We start from the raw sequence: 22916 nt of genomic DNA, 5'->3' as shown, positions 1-22916 counted from the left end.
GGCTTAATTAGCAATGGCAGCATCTGATGATAATGCAAGCGTGACTCTCATTGAAAACTTTAAACCAAGGTTGCGAAAACTCATTCTAGTCGAGCCGGTTGTGGATCTTATCCCCTCTATTGACAGTGACCAGAAGGAGCTGATCAGAAACGAGGCAAAGATTAGCAAACTGAAGGCAGCCGATCTCCTGATCGATGCAGTGATCAGGACGCCACATCATGACGGCTGGTTCAGGGAGTTTGTGGACGCGTTGTCGAATGGAGGCTGTCAACATGCAGCGGACTATATGGAGAAACCCCCAAACCCGCAGGTGGAGGCAGATAATGATCACTGCGTCCGCCTGATTGAACTCCTCTCCCCCAGTCTGCTGGCCATGAAGACTGCTGATGTGTGCCAGCACTGTTTTGCTCAAGAGCTTCTCAGCCAAGAGGACAGAGATATTGTGAGTCGAATTTAACCAATGACTGTAATAATAGAGTGATTAGTCAGCCATTGACGTTTATCAGCGCCATATATGATCATTCACGATACATCTGAGATTCGTCCAAACAAGTTAATTTCGTCTAGTAACTAACGTTAACTATAAAGTTGTTCATGTGAAAAGACTTAGTTGTATTTTTTTGTCAATACCTGTTTCGACTGCTGCTTCCTGCAATATTCGTCAGAGACGTCACGTGATGTTGCTGTGACGCGTCATGGTTGCCCAGCGAGCATTTTTCGGTTGAAAAGACGTTTAAAAAACGTTTAGGGTCAACGTTGAAAAAACGTGCAAGGAAGGTTTGAAAGTGAAAGTTTTTTCACCCACTATTTGCAGACGTTTATTGAACGTTCAGATTTAGACCATATTTCACCAGCATCTTAAATTAAAAATTCAGGAGCGCACACGGGAATCGAACCCCGATCTCCCACGTCCAAGCCACTGCGCTCTGCGTCGTGAGCTATAGATTTTCTTATACTACACAGAGAGCCGGGCATATATATACTCTATCTCGCACACAACTTAGACTACACACAATTGTCAACGATCGGGAGGGCAAGTTATTTTATGTGATGCGTACGAGACTATCATATTATGTAACAGACTAAAATTATGTTGTGTGTGTGTGCATCTGTAGGCTGTAGGCTGTATGGCTTCAGAGGTTAACTTCATTTAACACGAGAGACTCAGGGGGTACACAGAGCCTTGTATACAATAACATAGCTGCCCAGAGCACCTCGTTCCGCACTTGGTGCAGACCGGTGCAGACTTGCTTTGGTCTAGTCAGTCACGGTATAGCTAGCACGGTACTTGCGCATGCGTGTTGCTGCAGGAACTGAATTCATTATTTTATAGTATTGCGCTAAACTATTAACCATAGTTGTGTCCTGGAAGCTTTTTGCTGGCACCACATAGCCTATATAGTCCCATATTTATGATATTCCATGTGACATAAAATGCGTTGAAATGTAGTTTTCGTGTAGACGAGATTTCAACTCTCAGTTACACAATAAAATGGACAAATGCCAATTCACACACTATCAATATTGTCTCTATTCCAAACTACAACAAATGTTTTAACAATATGATGAACCAAATTGTGTTTTTTTACACGTTGACGTTGTAACCGCATTTTAGCCGGTTGAAAAGAGGGTGAAATGAGGTCTTAGACGTTCAAACCCAATATCACCCAGATTTAAACTAAAAATCAACGTTGAAAAAACGTTTTGTGCTCGCTGGGTGGTTTATGTAGGCTATATTTATATGTACAGTCTACAGAGATGGGGACTTGGACTTGGGACTTGGACTTGAGTCGCACTTAAGTCTCACCCACAGTGAGTGACTTGAGACTTGACTTGAGACTCGTCCTCAAAGACTTGAGACTTGACTTGGACTTGAATTTTGGGACTTGTGAACAATCATTTTTTATTTTTTTTATTTTTTTGGTGCATTAACATTAATGAAATCTATACTGATGTCATCCAATCAATGCTGATAATGTATGCTAATAGATAAAAGAGTGAGGATAATACAGTACATGCTTTGAATTCCTTAGTTTTAGCTATGCAGTGTTCTAAGCAGACCGGATGACATGTTACAGATGATAGAACGCGTCGCTCATCCATAAGAAACTTGAGACTTGACTTGGACTTGCCCCTCAAAGACTTGAGACTTGACTTAGACTTGCAAAAAATGACTTGTGAGCATCTCTGTCAGTCTATGCAAAATATACAACTAGTCTTTTCATATAAACAACTTTATAGTTAGGCTACATCTGAGATTGTCATGAAAGAAAGATACCATGTATGCCAACTGGTCTCAGATGGTCCCTAGTGTGTATACAGAATAGGTTTAGTCCCAACAAGTCATTTTGGAACACCAAACGTTAGTTATTTTACTCAGATAATAAATAGCCTACTAGGCCAGACTCCATCTTAGTCTTTGCAGCCATTGGCCAGAAGATGGCAGGCTTACGCTAGCATTGTGCACAGCATCCAGAGGTTTTCCAAGTGGGAGGCGCGCCTCCCCAGGGGGGCTCCAAACAGGTTAGGGGAGGCTCAGTGAATGGAAGTGGAAAAAGTATGACATTGGTTACTTATTACATTAGTTATCAAAAGGAGATCACTCACATAGAATAGCCTAGAATGTGATTTGGTTAAAGAGATAGTTCAGAGATACAATAGTTTAGTAACAATTTTTAATAACAATTAATTCATGGTAAATTGATAGTTAAATCAACTTTATATATTTTTTGTTATTTTACTGTTATCAAACAATGAAATGAAAATTACTGTTTACACTGTATTTATTAACAATGTACAAAGTAGGCTATTATAAATATCAGTTGCAACTTTATAATCCCCTCTGGACATAGGGGGACAGAGGAGGACAGATAAACATTTGGCTCGCTACTACAACCACACTCTATGCTTGCAACTGATGTTTATAAGACTTTATAAATGGGTAATAAATACGGTGTAAACATGATTCATTATTAGTTTGTTAAAGTTATAATCTCTGAAGATTTCAGTTTTGTTCTTTTCTGTGACACCTATGGCGATGAGTGGTCATTGCAGGTGAAATCCAAACATTGCATTATGTGAAATTAGTCAGTTGGTTCGACCATAGTAACCACCCGTAATGCTAGCAGAGACCAGAATAAAGTAGCAGCTTGTTATCCTACTTAACACAAGAGTTGTCGGGAACCTACACTACAGTAACTAACCTGTAGAGTGAGTCTTATTGTGTTAGCTCCGCCCACCCTGTGAACCTACAGTAACCTGTAGAGTGAGTCTATTGTGTTAGCTCCGCCCACCCTGTGAACCTCTGTCGTGGAAGGGGAGGGGGGGGGTGTGAGTACAGTCTCAGACTTTGAAAGAAAATAATACTCCAGTTATTACTGTATGTTCATGTTCCAGATTAATGCTGCAACAACAAACAACGGGCCGATTGCTGGCTCTCGTGAACTTCTGGGAAGAATCGTGAGATGTCGCCCGGGCTGGTTCTCCCCTTTCCTCCAGGTTCTGCGTGACACGGAACACATAGACTTGGTCCAGGAACTGACAGGAGGAACACAAGACTCTGACAATAAAGGTGCCCGACTTCAGTAGAGTTCACACACCCACATGGGGAATACCAAGTTCAGGAATTCTCATATGTTGTTCTTAGAGCATACAAATAACTGTGTCTAGTCTGCTAGTCTGTGATTTACAGAACACAGAGAGACTTTGTCCAAACTTCTACATCAGCTTTACATTATAGCTCTGACAGTAACCTTTTTCCATCTTTCCCAATGTTGCCACTATGAGGATGAATGATCACTAATAGGCCTATCAAAGTTGAAATTATGCAGTCATCTTTTCAATAAAGTAAGCACCACTGACACTGTACATATCCAATTTATATAAGGAAAATACTCATATTTCCTCCATAACAATGAGTTATTGAAGCAGCACAATGTGGTTTAAATATGTATTTGTGTAGGGCGGCTGGATAGTGTAGGGTTCAATTCCCGGCAGCGGTACTTCCGGCTTGGTCAGACCTTCCTACAGACACAATTGGCCGTGTCTGCGGGTGGGAAGTCAGAGGGGTATGAGTCCTGGTCGCTGCACTAGTGCCTTCTCTGGTCGGCCTGTTTTGGGGGGAGGGGAACTGGGGGAAATAGCGTGATCCTCCCATGCGCTACGTCCTGCCAGTGAAACTCCTCGCTGTCAGGTGAAAAAAGAAGCGGCTGGCGAGTGCACTTGTAATCGGAGGAAGCATGGTGCTAGTCTACGGCTCTCCCCAGATTAGCAGAGGGGGTGGAGCAACGATCGGGACAGCAGGGGGAATTGGTCAAGTACAATTGGGGAGAAAACTGAGAAATTTCAGAGAAATATACATATTATTTGTGTGTGTGTGTGTGTGTGTGTGTGTGTGTGTGTGTGTGTGTGTGTGTGTGTGTGTGTGTGTGTGTGTGTGTGTGTGTGTGTGTCCCAGAAGAGAATGATGGCTTGCCTCCAATGACAGATAACGCTACAGGAGGTGATGTCACAGGGGAGGGACCAGCAGAGCGCCCTGCTACTGCAGAGCTGGGCTGCAGCACGGCAGAGGAGACTGTGGACCAGGACCCAGGTCTAACAGACCCAGGTCTAACAGACCCAGGTCTAACAGAGCACCACTGTTCTATTACTGTACATGAGTCAAATAGAAGAAAAGTCAAGATGCCAATCAGCCAATCATACTAGTTGACAGCAGTGAGGTAGCATCCCAGGAAATATGAAATGATTCAGCTGCAGTTATGAAAGAAACAAGATGATGGCGCAGTTGAGTCGGTGCACAAATTAAGTCACAAGAACTGAATTTGGATGTTTTAGTATTTAAGGTCAACGTCAGGGTCATTTTCAATGGAGTAAACAAGGGTTAAGATATTTCATGTCAAGTCAAGTCAAGTTTATTTGTATAGCACATTTCATACACACAGATGCAGTTCAAAGTGCTTCACATAAAATGGATGACATAAGAAAATAAAAAAAGAGGATAAAATAGACTTTGTCTTTATACTGTAGTTTGGACGCCAAACATACCCTCTACTGGTACCTTGCGTCTTCTGTTGCCCCTACTTGCCACAGCATTGGGTTTGCATAAAATCAGGTAGAGGCAATTCAAAGTGCTTCACATAAGATGGTCGACACAAGAATATAAGAGAATAAAAGAAGAGGATAAAATAGACATTTAAAAGCATCACAACAGAGTAGTTGCAAAAATAGTTAAAAACTTACAGAGGAATAAAACACATTTTCTATCTGTCAGCAGTTAAAAGCGACGGTAAACATACAAGTCTTTAGTCTATTTTTAAAAGTAAGTAAAGTTGGGGCAGATCTTCAGGCAGATTGTTCCAGCTAGCAGAAGCATAGTGGGTGAATGCGGCTTTCCCATGATTTGATTTGATCATGTCATGTCTGCCTTCAGTGCCTTGCCTGTGAATTTTATACCTTGGTTGATGTCTTTTCAGACCTATACAACGCAGAAGGTGCTGAATACAACGCAGAAGGTGCTGAACCCAGTCAACAGCCAAACAGCTTGGATCCCTTACAGCCAGGTGGGATTGTGTTCAATTCATATGGGTTTTCACTGCTCGCTCAGTGTGGAGTAGCATACCTTGAATTGCTGCTCCCAGGCCAGCCAGATCCCAGCTCAGCTCACCATAAGGGACATTGCTTTAAAGAAACTAAGGACATATATATGGTGTATTAAGACACCTACAGTATATGGTTTATTAAGAGGTTGAATTGGCTTTAGTTATGGTTAAGTGGTCAAGTTAACTTTCTGTTTTATCTGCTGCCACGGATCTGGATGGGCCCTGTGAGGGACCTGTCACGGTGGTTGCATCTATATGCCTTTAGCCTTACTGATGCTGTAACTGTTCGTGTTAAAAGCATGTTATTAATCTAGGTATATTGTAAAATATTCTGACCTGTTGCCACTTTGCTGCCATGCCCCAATAGGATTTGTACAGTAGTTAAAATTCAAACTGAAATCAAAAACGCAGATGGGTGATTCGGGTCAACAGATGGCATCGAGTGTCAGGAAAGTGAAAGGACTGTTGGGTTTTTCAGCTTGAACGTTGTTCCTCCAGCTCAACTCCAGAGAAGAATATGTTCCATGTGTGGACAAACCACACGGAGCGTCCTTTCAATGACAAACACATGCTCCCTGCATGGTAGTGGATTGAAAAGTAATGTCAACTTAGTCAAAGTTGCACGTCAGTCCATGTTATTTCTAAACATTTTGTACTGAACTGCAGTGACACATGCACGGAGTAGGGCATCGTTATGAGGGCTGCCGGGCAGATTACTAGACAACTACACGTGGTGTTTGTTTCTTCATTCAATTCTTGAAGATGAGTCGCATTCAAGTTAATATCTCATTCTTCTTCTGTTTACCCTGATGGGTATTGTGCTGCGTATTTACCATGGCATTATTTACCGTGTGTAGCCCTGTTGTGTGGAGGCTACACAGCATGTCATGTTTTGCAGTGATCAAGGCAAACTGTGTGGTTTTGGAATGGAGACACAACGGAATATCATTTCATCTGTTTCCACTGCACGTATCGCATTTTACTTTTATCAATACACTCGACGTTTTTGCGAATTTTGCAGCGTTTCCACTCCGTTTTTTATGCGCAAATTGAAATTAGCATTGGCATAAATAGACTAGAGATACATGTGGGCTGGTGACGCAATGGAAATGATTATGGAAAACCAGGAGGACAGAGGAAAGAAGCATGATGCCTATACGAGCAGGTCCTGATTGTGTGTGCGTGTGTGTGTGTGTGTGTGTGTGTGTGTGTGTGTGTGTGTGTGTGTGTGTGTGTGTGTGTGTGTGTGTGTGTGTGTGTGTGTGTGTGTGTGTGTGTGTGTGTGTGTGTGCGTGCGTGCGTGTGTGTACACAAACACACACGCGCGCCCGTGCGTGTTCTCTTTAGTGTTACTTTTGTTATCTTAAGATCTGGCTCCACTTTGTCACATTATTTGGAGTAACGTCATTAAGCTGCGTGTGGTTAGCCAGAGCGTATGCTTTGAACAGAGCACATTACTGTAGCACAGACGCTGTAGGTTTGCCGGCCCGTAAAACGAGCTGCATGTGCGTTGTGTTATTTTAACATATTTGCGGCTCTTCGCTGAAACGTGTTGAATTTCAGTGCACTGAACCAAGTGGAAAAGCAGAGCCTGTGGCTTTTTCTGCCTTCTGCCATCATGGCCTTCAATCTTCTGCCATGGCCTTCAATCTTCTGCCATCATGGCCTTCAATCTTCTGCCATGGCCTTCAATCTTCTGCCATGGCCTTCAATCTTCTGCCATGGCCTTCAATCTTCTGCCATGGCCTTCAATCTTCTGCCATGGCCTTCAATCTTCTGCCATGGCCTTCAATCTTCTGCCATGGCCTTCAATCTTCTGCCATGGCCTTCAATCTTCTGCCATCATGGCCTTCAATCTTCTGCCATGGCCTTCAATCTTCTGCCATGGCCTTCAATCTTCTGCCATGGCCTTCAATCTTCTGCCATGGCCTTCAATCTTCTGCCATCATGGCCTTCAATCTTCTGCCATCATGGCCTTCAATCTTCTGCCATCATGGCCTTCAATCTTCTGCCATGGCCTTCAATCTTCTGCCATGGCCTTCAATCTTCTGCCATGGCCTTCAATCTTCTGCCATCATGGCCTTCAATCTTCTGCCATGGCCTTCAATCTTCTGCCATCATGGCCTTCAATCTTCTGCCATGGCCTTCAATCTTCTGCCATGGCCTTCAATCTTCTGCCATCATGGCCTTCAATCTTCTGCCATCATGGCCTTCAATCTTCTGCCATCATGGCCTTCAATCTTCTGCCATGGCCTTCAATCTTCTGCCATGGCCTTCAATCTTCTGCCATCATGGCCTTCAATCTTCTGCCATCATGGCCTTCAATCTTCTGCCATGGCCTTCAATCTTCTGCCATGGCCTTCAATCTTCTGCCATGGCCTTCAATCTTCTGCCATCATGGCCTTCAATCTTCTGCCATCATGGCCTTCAATCTTCTGCCATCATGGCCTTCAATCTGACTAATGGTTGAATTTCCTCCCTAATATGTTTAGAGTCTGGAGACCTGCTCATAAAAGATCAAGCGGCCATAAAGGTCACCGTTTACTTTCCTATTGTTTTCCAGGCCCTATATCTCCTGGTAGCCTGGTATTATATCTCATCCACATACTGTAGCCTGGTCGGGCTTTTCTGACCGGACTGGATCGCTCCGTGGAATTGGAACATGAAAGGGACATTGTGATTCGTTTACTGCACTTCTCCAATGGGCACGTTGTGAATAATTCTACGCTTAAAAGGCGTGATTATAATGCTTAAGGCCGCATGTAGCGCCGACACGAAAATATCGACTGGGCCAGTCCACGCCCACAAATGGCCCATTTCCACCGCTGGTATCAGCGCGGCCCCGCCCAGCTCGTCTCGCTTTTTTGTCTCATTCCACCGATCAAAAACGTGGACAGCCCGGGTTGAGTCGGGGTTGAGTCGTGCTAGTTTTGGTCCCTGCTCTGTTGAAGTTCCAGCGCTGTGAACCTGGTACCATACCGTGACGTGAAAACACTGTAGACGACTGATTGGTCAGGCAGAATCGTGTTTACTGTATCTACTGACTGTCAATGCTGCATACCAGTTTAGTGGGGCTTACCTTCTCTTCTGTTATGTTATTTCCATCAGTCTTTTGTGTTGCTGCCTTCGGCTCTGGTGAAATAAAATCGATCTCCTTACTCAGCTTTAACATGGCGGTGGTTTTCAATTGTTTTGAGAGAGAAAAAGTCCGCTCCTCAGGAAGCCCTTGTAGTTGTGTGCAGCGTCGGCCCGCTAGGCCGCAGGCGGGGGTTTAGTGAAGCCGCGGTCTTGCCTGGTGAGTTGCCGCCGGGGTAGAGGCTTCACTTCTCCCTGTAGTGCAACCCCCGTCCCTCGCGCAGCGCATGCATGTGAGTTTGACTAACAACAAAGTGATGTCCATTCTCCTGGCCGATTGTCACATTTGCCCATGTACACTGTAGGTCATTTAGAGGCACCAGTATTTCATAAACAGTTTAAAAGTTCTGTGTATGGATTTAATTTTAACGTTATAGTCTACTTCGGATATGGGCGGAGGGCAGATATGCGGTCGCTATGACGACCAGGTGTGGGCGGGAGGCGAGTAAACTTGCTATGGAAACAGAGTCTATATCAAGTAGAGCCGAGTAAGACCAGGTCGAGTAGAGCTGTACTGTGCTGTTATATGTGGTGGAAATGAGCCACAATATGGGCTGCGCCTGGCGCTAAGCGCTAATTCAAGGCCAGTGGGACGATACAGCCCAAAATCTCATCCCCATAGTCTGGTATTATATCTCCACCCCCATAGTCTGGTACTACAGTATCTCTCATCCCCATAGCCTGGTATTATATCTCCACCCCCATAGCCTGGTACTACAGTATATATCATCTCCATAGCCTGGTATTACTGAAGAGTACTTTCATAGTTACTTGAGACAGCACTTTAAGATTTAAAATCTGTCTGCACTGAAAAAAACAACACTTTGGGCTTTTGAACTCATTACTCGGGGAAATGTAGAAACCAGAACTCAGCACAATGTGACTTGGTGACTTAGTCATGTTTTGCCCCCAAACTAGACACAACAAAGCAGTCACTGCCTGCTAGCCTGGCCCCAACCAGACTATTGAACTTACTAGGCTTACAGTCTGCCCATAGTGGACATACTGTTCACTATGGACATACTGTCCACTATCCGCTTGACCACAAGATAAGACAAATTACTGCCACAACAGGTATTGGGCACACATCATCAAGATATATGAACTTACCCCTCAGTAAACTCACACTCTAAACATGAATTGCAAAATAACGTCGTTGCCTATAATGAGAATGATGAAAGCTAGATGACCATAACTGCTTCAGTAGGACAACAGAACAGAAGCCTTCCATATTTGCAGCACTCCCACCTAAGCAAGATGAGGGGAAAATGGTGATGGGCCAAAGTAGATGTTAGCTTGCATAAAGAAATATATATGAGTTCACAACCATGTTTTTACATCATCCCAGTTTAATTTCTGTAATAGGTCAGATGCCATCAATATATTTGTAGTATGGTATTTGTCAACTACCCATATTGACTTCTATACCATTTTACTTAAAGGTCCCAATTCGTGCAGCTGTAACCTCTTAAAAACGTGTGTCTCTGGTCCATAAAACATGATTCTGGATTAATTTGTCGAAAATATAGCAACCCCATTTGTTGTGACGGAGTTGTCCCTTCCTCATCTCGTTGCGTCCCAAGAATGGTCTGTTTCTATAATATATTCAGAACTAACAGTTCCCATTGGCCGCTGAGGGAGAGCCCGCCCCAGGCTCCCAGCGGCCAATCAGATTAGCGTCTGTGGACCAGCACGCTGGGTTGTGTCCACAACTAACGCTATCGCTAACTTAACGTTGCTACGCTAAAGAGGACATCTCAAAATGCCTAGACTTACCGAATGCACCTCCGCAGTTGCTGGATCACGTACAGTTGGCGTCGCTCCAGCTAGAAGTGTTATTTTTGTGGCTATAGACAAAATGGTGCAGGTAGCTTGTGTGAGAGAGACCGCGCGCAGTATGTTTAAGGACCCGCGTGACGTAACATTAACCCGTCTGGGGGAACAGAGCGTTTGGGGGTGTGGCTTGAAGGAGACTGCAGGGGGAAGCTGGATAGGGACAAATCCAACTGTGGCAGTTCTGAGCTTGTGACCACTCATTACAGGGAGGGATGACAGCAGTATATATGCATTTACAAGTAAAATCAGCTTTTGCACGGAATGGGACCTTTAAATCTATTGGACATTATGTGGACAAAGCAAAAATGGTCCAATAGTGCCTCTCGGTGACATAATTTATAGTGCACAGTGTTCATAAGACTTTCTGTTTTACAGGCGTTCCACTAAAACACAATCGGTTTTACAAAGATTTTCTGAGGAGTCATTTGATGGACTACTACAGTGTTCATTGCAGTTAGATTTGTTGTAAGTAATTTACTGTAGCAATGAAACACATAGTTAACATCTAAGTGGCTGGTGTTTATATTTGAAAAAATGTCACACACGTTCCATGCATTTAGTCTGTGTACATATACGTTTCACTCGAAGACCAAAACCGCAAACGATGCCGAGCAAGCGTAGCCTCCTTTCCTGGCTTGGAATGTTGTCAGCGTTGGCTGTAATTACAGGCTGTGGATGTGGACAGCAGTTTTGTCTGAACGTCTGCTCTCTGCTTTACAGATGGAAATGGCAGGGCAGGAGCCGCTGGAGGCCCCCAAAAAAAACCTGACATTGTTCTTCGAGATTATCAGATGGACGTTGCTCAACCCGCCTTGGAGGGAAAAAACATCATCATATGCCTCCCGACAGGAAGTGGTAAAACCAGAGTCGCGGTCTATATTACCAAAACACATCTGGACCACAGGAAGGAAGAGGGGCAACCTAGGAAAGTAGTTGTCCTGGTGAATAAGGTATATACAGTTGCTCTATAACCTATATATGACCTATAATCAGGTATATACTTGACCTATAAATGACCTATAATAAGGTATACAGTTGAGCTATACAGTAACTATACGTTCTAACGGTGGCCTGCTTGTGTTCTGTTGAAGATCCAGAGAAAGCTATGTGTGCTTTCAGACAATTTGTACATGTGGGTCAACTCACCACAAATTGCATGCCTCAAGGTTTAGATAACTCTCCGCTGTTTTGTTACCATTTGGCACAGATGTGATGGACTCGGCTCTGGGAAAATCATTGTCATTCATTCAAGTTGAAAAGTTTAAAACAATTTAAAACTATTCCATGATCAATTGTTTGTATTGTTTTTGAAACTCGTCGGATTGCATTCTTCATCTCACTTCATCACAAGAGCAATAACTTTAACTGTAATGTTGTCTCTGCAGGGAAGGGAGGGTTTCGCCCGAAACTCCCTCAACTATGAACAAAGAGTGTAAATATTCCAAATTGTCACACAGCCAATTTGAAACCCTGCCTCAAACAAACAGAACAAACCGACAGATATGTATCTGTGCTGCAGTGGAGTCCTAACATTGCAGTTACTATGATCATAAACAAACAGGGCCGCTGCTGGCCATTTGGGTGCCCTAAGCGTAATTGTTTTGTGGTGCCCCCCCCCCCCCCCCCGCAAAACTTTCAATAACTGTCAAACAAAAGACTGCAAAATCATTAATTATGAACGATACTAGTGTATCTCACATTTCATTACATGTGGGAAACAAACAATTGTTAGAATTACTGTACATGTCAGCAAACAAGTGATTGTTAAACTGTACATGCAAACAGGGGCGGACTGGGATCATAATTCAGGCCGGGCATTAGATACCAAGCAGGCCAGGCCGATACGGGCCGACGTGTGTGCCGGCGTCCGAAGGGCGGCGGCGAAAAATTTGGGCTGTGTGAAGCCCAATTTGGGCCGTTTGAAGCCAGTTTTGGGCCGTTTGAAGCCCGATTTGGGCCGTTTGAAGCCAGATTTGGGCCAGTTGAAGCCAGATTTGGGCCGGTTGAAGACAGATTTGGGCCGTTTGAAGCCCAATTTGGGCCGAGTCCAATTTTACAATGAGATGCACCCACTTTAACCCTGAATAAAGTAATAAAACCACTAGTAAACCAGTAGGCGGCGCCTGGCCTGCTGTTCAGTGAGTGGCCTGACTGAGGGCACTAAAAACAAACAAAAATAAATAAATATATATATATATATATATATTTTTTTTGGTGCCCTCAGTCACATGATGCCCTACGCAGTCTGCGTACTCTGCGTATAGGGTGCGGCGGCCCTGTAAACAAATCTCAGCAAATCCTCAGAGCTTTACAACGTACTATGCGTGTGTCAACGCTCGACTGTTTTTCAATATGCATCTCCAGTTACTGTATATCTCCATTTGTTGTATTTCACAAATCATTGCTAAGCTCATGTTCTGTGTCTCCTGCAGGTGCCCCTGGTTGAGCAGCATTATTCCAAAGAGTTCGTTCCATTTCTGGAGCCCACATATAAAGTGGAGAGGGTCAGCGGAGACTCCCAGCTCAAAATCTCCTTCACAGATATTGTCAAGAAAAATGACGTCGTCATATGCACAGCCCAGATTCTCGAGAACTACTTGGAGAGGTCCAATAGTGGAAAAGATGAAGGAGTGGACTTAAGTGGTATGTATGACCTTACATGTGTTCCCTCTGAGTTGCCTCGCAGTAAACAGGACACAGTACAACACATGACAATGTCTCCTGGAATAAATACATGGGTTAGATTGTGAATCACTTTTTCCTTTTACATTTGGCTTCAATTAGCTCGCTGGCGCAAAAACACCTCATGATCATTAGAAATCAAACGACGTCACATCATCTCCACTTTGGTTGACGAGACTTCTTGAAGCCTTTAGTTAAAAGCTACCCAGGCCTTCACTGCAGACATTGACAGGTTCTGGAAGAGGAAGCCACCAGGAGAACTCCTCGCCTCTCCCCTGATGATACCTGACAGGTTCTTGTCAAAGTCTTCCGGCTCTGTTGTTCGCTCTTGTTGGCAGTCACCAGTCCAAGGTGGAATAGCCACCTCAGTGGAACATATGCTGTTTGTTGAAACGCCTGAGGGCTTTTTTTCCTATCTGCTAGTTTCCAGGCCACACGTCTGTTCAAGCCATCAGTGTGTGGCTGATCCAATTCACATGAGAGCCTCTATCTATCACCTACATCAAGCAAGCCCGTTCCACTGCACCGCACTCTGCTCCTCTAGGGACACATTTCTATCATTCTGCTTCAACTTAGAAATGTAAATGCTTTGACTTCACCTCGCTGACATTGTTGCAAAAATACACATTTGAAGCTGTTTTTTTTATGGGAATGTTTCCGGCGACTATGGTCGTATCAACCGTCGCTATTTATATACAAGTAATTATGCCCCTGAACAATATTTATACTGCAAGACCGGCAGCAGTGTAAACAGCCAACAAACCACTGGACACACGCATGCGTGCGCGCACACACACACGCACACGCGCACGCACACACACACACACACACACACACACACACACACACACACACACACACACGTGTGGTTTTCTATTATTCTGAACTACTTGCTCTTCCCATTTTAGCCCCACAGTCATGGCACTTTTTCCCTCTGTATAGTCTATGTCTGAGTGCCAAAGTCTGGCCATCGCGAGCTTTCCCATGGGGCCTGAGGAAGTGAATTCCCCATTCATTTTTCCATTGACATTTTGTAAAACCCTTTTTTTGTTTTATATATTTTATTAAAAAAACATTTTTTTTATAAAACAATAAACGAACAAGACAAACAGGCTCAGACACAGGAAAATAAATTGTAAAACCCTTTTAAAAAGACCAAACGATATTCAGAATCACAAGAGAAGAGACCATAGATAGAACATTGAACTCTGCCCTTTTTTTTCTTTCTTTCTTTTTTGGTACAAGTGAAATGTTCTTTGGTCTCTTGTGATTCTGATTATAGCTGAATCGCTTGGTTTGACCAAGTAAAACGCTTTTTATAAGGATTTTACAAAACGTCTGGGAAATTGAAAGGGAAATGAAATCTCTCAGGCCCCATGCCGGACCCGGAAGAGGGCGTGACTTTGGCAAGGAGCCAATCCTTTTTATATAAAAGGGAGCAAGTTGGCTCTGTTTCAATTTTTGTCCCATCAGTGATATCATTATTATTGACCCAAATCTCCTATGACATCACTGATGATGTCATAGGCACTGATGATGTCATAGGCATTGTGACATCATCAGTGATGTCATAGGCATTGTGACATCATCACTGACAGTGATGTCATCATCAGTGATGCGAAGTTGGCCAATTCTGCGCCGCACATGCCAATAGAGCAGGCGATTGTGCGCTGCGCATGCCAATAGTGCAGGCGAGGCCACACAGCAGCTGAGCTGCGGGCGAGGCCGCGCGGCGGCCGGGCTGTGTGCGGCTAGCCTAGGGTTTCAGCTCCAAAGGGGCCGATACCATAGTTCTATATATAGCGAGAGAGGTGAGTTGTATTGTTGTGAGCAGTGAGGAAAGCCACGCCCCCTCTCAGTGTTGTTTCCAAGCGCCGAGCCCGAGCCTCCACTCCCCCCCCCCCCCCATTCATAAACAGAGAGCCAGCCAGGCTCCACCCCCCCCCCCCCCCCCATTCATAAACAGAGAGCGAGCCAGCCTCCACTCCCCCCCCCCCCCATTCATAAACAGAGAGCCAGCCAGGCTCCACCCCCCCCCCCCCCCCCCCCCCCATTCATAAACTGAGAGCGAGCCGGCGAGGCTCGAGAGCAGAATGCGGATCAACCTGTGACTGTGATTGTAATGCAGAAGTACATATCTTCACAAAGAGTTGTATTACCAACAGCCATATAATTACCCAAAGCCCCAGATGGCACCACATACAGTACATGACTTGTGTTTTTCCCTGTCTGTCTTCTGCCCCTGCAGATCTGACACTGATTGTGATAGATGAGTGTCACCACACTAAGAAGGGAGACTGCTACAACCATATAATGATGCGCTACCTGAAGCAGAAGCACAAGAATGCTAAGCTGAAGAAGGAGCAGAAGGAACCAGTGGCCATCCCTCAGATACTGGGGCTGACGGCCTCTCCGGGCGTCGGAGGGGCCAACAGACTGGAGAAAGCTGAGGAGCACATTCTGCGAGTAAAGACTATCGTCCGCCTTCTGTCCCACCATACAGTATACACATGCCTCACTCTCATTCCTTCAGTTCAACTTCCAGTTGCACTTTTACTCGGGTGCAGTCCTGCCCCACCCTCCCTGCCCTCCCTGCCTCCTGCCCCACCCTCCCTGCCCTGCTCCACCCTCCCTGCCCTACATTCACTAAGGAGCCAGCTCCCACTGCCAAGCTGTTTCCAATGTTCCACATGGCCCCCGTACACTGGCCAGCCATAAAGCTTACTACGCCTGTCATACTTTCACCGCAGTAGGAAAAAATTGAAAACAGACTTTTGGTTTTAACTCTTTGTTGGGCGTGCTGCAATTCAGCACATATAGTGGACCTTCTCCGTAGATAGAGATGATTTTGATGCTTTTGATTCAGTCTCATACTCTACATATTTTTTTTGTGTCATTTGGTAGATTTGTGCAAACTTGGACGCCTATAAAATCATGACCAGGAGCCTTGGGGAATTCAAAAAGGAACCATACAAAATAATTGCAACCGCTGAAGAGAGAGCACAGGTACAATCATCTAACTTCTCTTCTAGCCTATTATATTATATTATATGGGCATCATCAAACGCCTCCACAGGAACCTTTCCTATCTGTCCAAATCATGGAATTAAGAATCATACATGTGTCATACTAGCACACTCTCCCTTTCAGGATCCCTTTGGCGATGTCATCAAGAAGATCATGAATGCCATTCATGCCCACGCTGATTTGAACCCCACCTGTGACCTCGACTCCCAGAACTATGAGCTGTGGGTGGTTCAAAAAGAGCGCAACGGTAAGCACAACTTGAAACATGCCATGCTCAACTGCTGGGATACTACTAACGCCACTGTTTTCCCCTTGAAAGATTTTCAGGCCTGGAGGGATTTTGAAACGTACACCGACCGTAACGGTGGGGGCCCTCGCTGGCGACGCTAAACTTTTATCTAACCTGTCTAACCGCATCTATGTTCGCAATGGCATCCCAAGTATCATCATACTATTATGGGATGCGATGCGAACAGTTGTATTAATGGGATGTGCGTTTCCCAGGCAACACACGTTGACACGTTTTGGAACAGCGCCGCACGCTGGCACGATGCTCCTAAAAGCAAAATGCTTATTGTTTTGAATGGTTTGGCATCTTATATTACTGTCAACACCATTATTGTTGTATTGTAATAATATACCATAAAGGTTTATTGAAATTTTGGGGAGAGCAGGGGAAAGAATCGTAAAAAATATAATAATAATAATAAAAAAATCTGGCCTGGAGTGGGCGTCGTTGGCCTGGCGGGCCCACCAGGCCTGTAGAATGGTAGGGGAAACACTGAACGCAAACATTTACGTTAAACAACGCAGCCTGCTGATCTGAGAAATGATCTTCTTCTCTCTTAGCTGCAAAGGAGGAAGATCGCAAAGTGCGTGTTTGTGCTGAACACCTTCGAAAGTACAGCGAGGGTCTGGAACTGAGCAACACCATACGCATGCGTGATGCTTTTGACGTCCTGGACGAATACCATAAGGAGGAGATGAAGAGAAAACTATCCCCAGAGGAAGTCATCCAAGTCACAGACACTGAGAGATTCCTCTTCAATTTGTTCAAAGGTACTGTAGTGTTGCCACTAGTAGGCCCAATGAATTATAGTATCACCAATACAATCTAAGCATAATTGATTTGGACAGGGGACAATGTATTGTGTCTTGATTATTGCTACTGTTACATGCCGTCAAAAAATGACACAAAGCAATTTGGCTTAATTCTTTGAAACGTACGTCCTACAGAGAACGAAGAGGAGCTGAAGGCGCTTGCAAACCGCCCCGAGTTTGAAAATAACAGCCTGTCAAAACTGAGAATCCACATTCTGCAGGAGTTCACCAGCAGAGACAGAGCCAGAGGGATCATTTTCACCAAGACGCGCCGCAGTGCCATCGCGTTGAGCCAGTGGATTCAGGAAAACCCCAAGTTTGCGGAAGTTGGCGTGAAAGTCGCCCATGTCATTGGAGGAGGCGACCAGAGTATCGTTAAACCAATGACCGCTGTGAGTGCACCTCCACACAAACGACAGTGAATACACATCATCGGAGCACATTGGGTACTGCTATTTACACAATATACTTACTTGATTCAAAACTGTTTTAATTAGGCAGAGCAAAAGGATGTTCTGAACAAATTCCGTGAGGGAGATGTCAACTTGCTGATCGCCACCACAGTGGCGGAGGAAGGTTTGGACATACCAGAGTGCAATTGTGTTATCCGATACGGCCTTGTGACCAATGAGATCTCTATGATGCAGGTCAGTCAGTGATGCTCTTGGTCAAATGAGTGTCTACAGTATATCCAATCTGGAACTGTGGCCTATGTTCTACGATCATAACTGTAATGTCATTAATAGGATATTGTATTAAAAATGTTACGGTATTTGCTTACCATTTACATTTGTCATTAACCTTTGCAGGCCGAAGGCCGAGGGAGAGCTGCGGACAGCAGTTACACTCTGGTGCAGGTGAAAGGATCTGGAGTGGCTGAGAAAGAGAGTGTCAATGAGTATCGCAAGGATATGATGACCAAAGCCATTGACAAAATCAAAAGCATGAAACAAGCAGAATATGACAAACGGGTATGTTCCTTTATCATTTGGATTCTTTCAAATGATCCTGAGCAAAGAAATGGACTAAACGGCCTTCACTTGAATGTTCTCGGTGCCAGCTGGATTGAAAACCACATTGCCAAGATCATGTGAATGCTCTTCTCCTCCATTAGATCATGGAGTTTCAGATGCAGGCTGTACTGGAGGAGAGATCATGTGAATGCTCTTCTCCTCCATTAGATCATGGAGGTTCAGATGCAGGCTCCACTGGAGGAGAGATCATGTGAATGCTCTTCTCCTCCATTAGATCATGGAGGTTCAGATGCAGGCTGTACTGGAGGAGAGATCATGTGAATGCTCTTCTCCATTAGATCATGGAGGTTCAGATGCAGGCTGTACTGGAGGAGAGATCATGTGAATGCTCTTCTCCATTAGATCATGGAGGTTCAGATGCAGGCTGTACTGGAGGAGAGATCATGTGAATGCTCTTCTCCATTAGATCATGGAGGTTCAGATGCAGGCTGTACTGGAGGAGAGATCATGTGAATGCTCTTCTCCTCCATTAGATCATGGAGGTTCAGATGCAGGCTGTACTGGAGGAGAGATCATGTGAATGCTCTTCTCCTCCATTAGATCATGGAGGTTCAGATGCAGGCTCTACTGGAGGAGAGATCATGTGAATGCTCTTCTCCTCCATTAGATCATGGAGGTTCAGATGCAGGCTGTACTGGAGGAGAGATCATGTGAATGCTCTTCTCCATTAGATCGTGGAGTTTCAGATGCAGGCTCTACTGGAGGAGAGGCTGCGAATGACCCAGAAGAAGAGGAAAGAAATGAAGAATGTGAGCCCGAACGAAGTGAAGTTCAGCTGCAGAGGCTGCAACAAACATGTCTGCACTGGTGACTACATCGAAATCATTGAAAAGATGCACAGAGTCAACCTTTCAGCACAGTTTAGGTATGAGTTAAAGTGTCTGGAGTGTGTTGTCTATCTTTACTGGTGCATATACTGTGTAACGAGAACCAGATGCTGAAATCTACTCTGCATTTCTAGCGCATTCCTGTGGAATTAAATCAGACATAAACAAGTCATTCTTTTGCAGTGAACTCTTCATTCGAACCGAAAACAGTTCGCTCCAAGAGAGGCTTCTGGACTGCGAGAACAATGGCTTCATATCATGCAGGGGCTGTGGGCGGGTAAGTGGAGGCGCTTTCCTAGACCTATATGTACATACCATCAGTCCAGTTAGACCTTTCCTCTATGTACATACCATCAGTCCAGTTAGACCCTTCCTCTATGTACATACCATCAGTCCAGTTAGACCTTTCCTCTATGTACATACCATTAGTCCAGTTAGACCTTTCCTCTATGTACATACCATCAGTCCAGTTAGACCTTTCCTCTATGTGCATACCATTAGTCCAGTTAGACCTTTCCTCTATGTGCATACCATTAGTCCAGTTAGACCTTTCCTCTATGTACATACCATTAGTCCAGTTAGACCTTTCCTCTATGTACATACCATCAGTCCAGTTAGACCCTTCCTCTATGTACATACCATCAGTCCAGTTAGACCCTTCCTCTATGTACATACCATCAGTCCAGTTAGACCCTTCCTCTATGTACATACCATCAGTCCAGTTAGACCCTTCCTCTATGTACATACCATTAGTCCAGTTAGACCTTTCCTCTATGTACATACCATCAGTCCAGTTAGACCCTTCCTCTATGTACATACCATCAGTCCAGTTAGACCCTTCCTCTATGTACATACCATTAGTCCAGTTAGACCCTTCCTCTATGTACATACCATCAGTCCAGTTAGACCCTTCCTCTATGTACATACCATCAGTCCAGTTAGACCCTAGACAGGGTCTAACTGTTAGACCCTTCCTCTCTCTTGAAGATGCCACAAATTGACACATGCTTTTGTTTTTTCACGTCTTGACTACTGTAATGTTCTTCTTTCTGGTCTTCCCAAAAAAAAGCATTGACAGGCTGCAGCGAGTGCAAAATGCAGCAGCTAGGATTTTAACTCAAACTAAAATGCGGGATCATTATCTCGCCAGTTCTTGCGGCTTTGCACTGGCTTCCCATAGCGTTGAGGATCGATTTTAAAATTCTTTTGCTTGTTTTTAAAGCATTACACGGTTTAGCTCCCTCCTATCTTTGTGACTGCCTGTCTGAGTATAAGCCAAGTCGCTCCCTCAGGTCTTCTGCTGCCGGCCTTCTAAACATTCCAAAAGTTAGTGGTAAAAGGTATGATGAAGCAGCCTTCAGCTTTTATGCACCCACTGCCTGGTACAGGCTGCCCACGGATATTAGGCCATGTTCACATTACAGGCAAATCCGATGTGCTGCTAAAGTCATTAATCAGCATTATCTTGATTGGTTTCCCAAATCTGATTTGGGCAAGTGTTCAAGTCACATCTGTGTGTCCAGATACAATGAGCCAATGAGCCAACATAGAATGTTTCTAGCAGTGTTTGCATGTCTGCGCTCTGCTCTTCAAGTCCCCGCCCCCCTGCAAAAGACACGCTCAAATCTGATTTGGGTGATCAGCGCGTCCACACTGAAGTCACATCAGTCGAAAGCAGATTGGAAACTACCTCCATATGTGGTTTGGGACAAGTGACACAAATCAGACTTGGAGCGTCAGGACCATCAGGACTCATAAAACCAATCTGGATAGAATCATTAATAGGTCACTAAAGTTCACAAATCAGATTTGGCCTCCTAGTCTGAACATGGCCTTAGAGAAGCACCTTCTGTTGATGGTTTTAAGAGGCACCTTAAATCTGAATTATACTCCCTTGCTTTCAACTGAATTTGACTTTCTATTTTTAGCTTGCTTTTTATTTATGGTCTTGTATGGTCTTTTTATTCCTTGTTTTTATCCATATTTAGCACCATTTGAAGCCTTCTGCTGTTTTTATTTTTGTATTATTGTTCTATTACCGTTACTGTTCTTGTTATTACATGTTTTTTTACTGTAAAGCACTTTGAGCTACATCTTATGTTATGAAAGGTGCTATACAAATAAAGTTTATTATTATTATTATTATTATTATTATTATTAATGTATCAAACTTATGTCAGCCCACTTTATGTCTTATGTTGCAGAAATGGGGTTCGATGATGTTCTACCGTGGAATCGAGTGCCCCTGTCTCCATTTGAAGAACTTCGTGGTGGACTACAGCGGAAAGAAGCATAGCAATTTCACCAAATGGAGCGAGCTGGCAGACATCGAGTTCTCTGCCTTTGACTATATTACACATGCCAGCCAAGTGGTGCAGAGCTCAGACGATGAAGAGACAGAGTAAATTCAACCAATGTCAGAGCTTTACCAATAATCGTGCAAACTTTGATTTTGATCATCTTGAGTGTGTGGCCTACACAATTTAACAATCACATTGTAAATGCAAAGCTGCTTTTTACTCATATCAGAATCAGAATCAGAATCACTTTTATTGCCACAGTATGCAAGTTACATACGAGGAATTTGTCTTAGTGTCTGTATGCAGCGTAGCGGTCACATCAATATAGTACAGAGATAAGAAGTAGGAAGATAACTAAAGACAATCACAAAGTTGCGAGTGCAATCAAATCGAGTAAATATATACAATATGTACATGAGTGGTGAAGTGTTCTGTGGATAATATACAGTAGGAGGGATCAGCCGAGCAGCATTTTGGTAAACAAACCGCGTTTCCGGGGGGAAAACGGCAATGGGACCCTATGGAGCCAGCCTTGAGTGCTCACTCTAGCCCCGGCTGTGCGGTGTACATTTTAAAAACTGCGACAGTTCACACAACTTAAACACGACATGCATATATGATACTTCTGCTTTCACTCAGAAAGTCTAAATATAAGCGATGTCATGTATAGTTTTTGAGATATTAACGTTTGGCACAACTCATACTAGTTAACTGCTGCGGGCTTCCGCATTTCTGGGGGATTTGTTGTTGTGGCGCCACGCTGATTCGTCCTATTGTCATGTCATATTTCATCTCTTATATTTTAGGCTTCATGATAAATCAGTTTTTGCAAGTGCATTAGCAATGTGCAACCATTTTTCTCTCAAGCATTTTTCAATAGTTGACTTGTTGTTTGTCTAAGGACTCTCTTCTCAAATCAGAAATGTTCTGTGCTGTGCATCAAATGCGATATGTGATTCTGTAGCTTATAATGAAATGTTCTTAAAACATGCATGACTGGTAGAAATGGAACTGGATCAAAATGAATACAGAAATCAATCTAGTTCCCACAGCTCTGTGGTCTGCACCACCACCCCCACTTGAGCACCTGCCCCCCGAAATGTCTGTCTGTGCACGCCACTGCTGGCACTGCCTCACACAATAAAGTAGTAGACTACAATCAGTGGTGGATGGGTTTCACTTTGAAAAAAGGTAGCAAGTGGTTTGAGAATTGACTATTCTATTACAGTTGTCTTTTTGGCTTTTGATGACCCCCCCCCCCCCCCCCTTCATGTCAAATAATCCATAATAAAGTGGAATTTCACACACAACTGGTCTGGCCCTATAGTGTAATCTGGCACACAAATATTCAATAGTTTTTAATTTCTCACCTTGACC

The 22916-nt window shown here is 44.1% G+C and overlaps 1 protein-coding gene across 1 annotated transcript; it reads left to right on the top strand.

Annotated features, from left to right (window-relative positions):
* On the top strand, positions 1 to 22816 carry ifih1 (interferon induced with helicase C domain 1). Its single transcript, XM_083641661.1, has 16 exons — positions 1 to 442; positions 3397 to 3571; positions 4457 to 4621; positions 5472 to 5558; positions 11289 to 11518; positions 13001 to 13211; positions 15499 to 15716; positions 16155 to 16256; positions 16401 to 16524; positions 17127 to 17336; positions 17514 to 17770; positions 17876 to 18025; positions 18188 to 18349; positions 19084 to 19277; positions 19423 to 19516; positions 21444 to 22816. The coding sequence occupies exons 1-16, from the start codon at positions 14 to 16 to the stop codon at positions 21642 to 21644; spliced, it is 3009 nt and encodes a 1002-aa protein (XP_083497787.1). The 5' UTR covers positions 1 to 13; the 3' UTR covers positions 21645 to 22816.
* Positions 22817 to 22916: the final 100 nt, after the last annotated feature.

This window comes from Poromitra crassiceps (assembly GCF_964638095.1).
Source record: "Poromitra crassiceps genome assembly, chromosome: 8".
Lineage (NCBI taxonomy): Eukaryota > Metazoa > Chordata > Actinopteri > Beryciformes > Melamphaidae > Poromitra > Poromitra crassiceps.
Note: the sequence above shows the minus strand (reverse complement) of the source record. Positions and strands in the feature narration are given on the sequence as shown.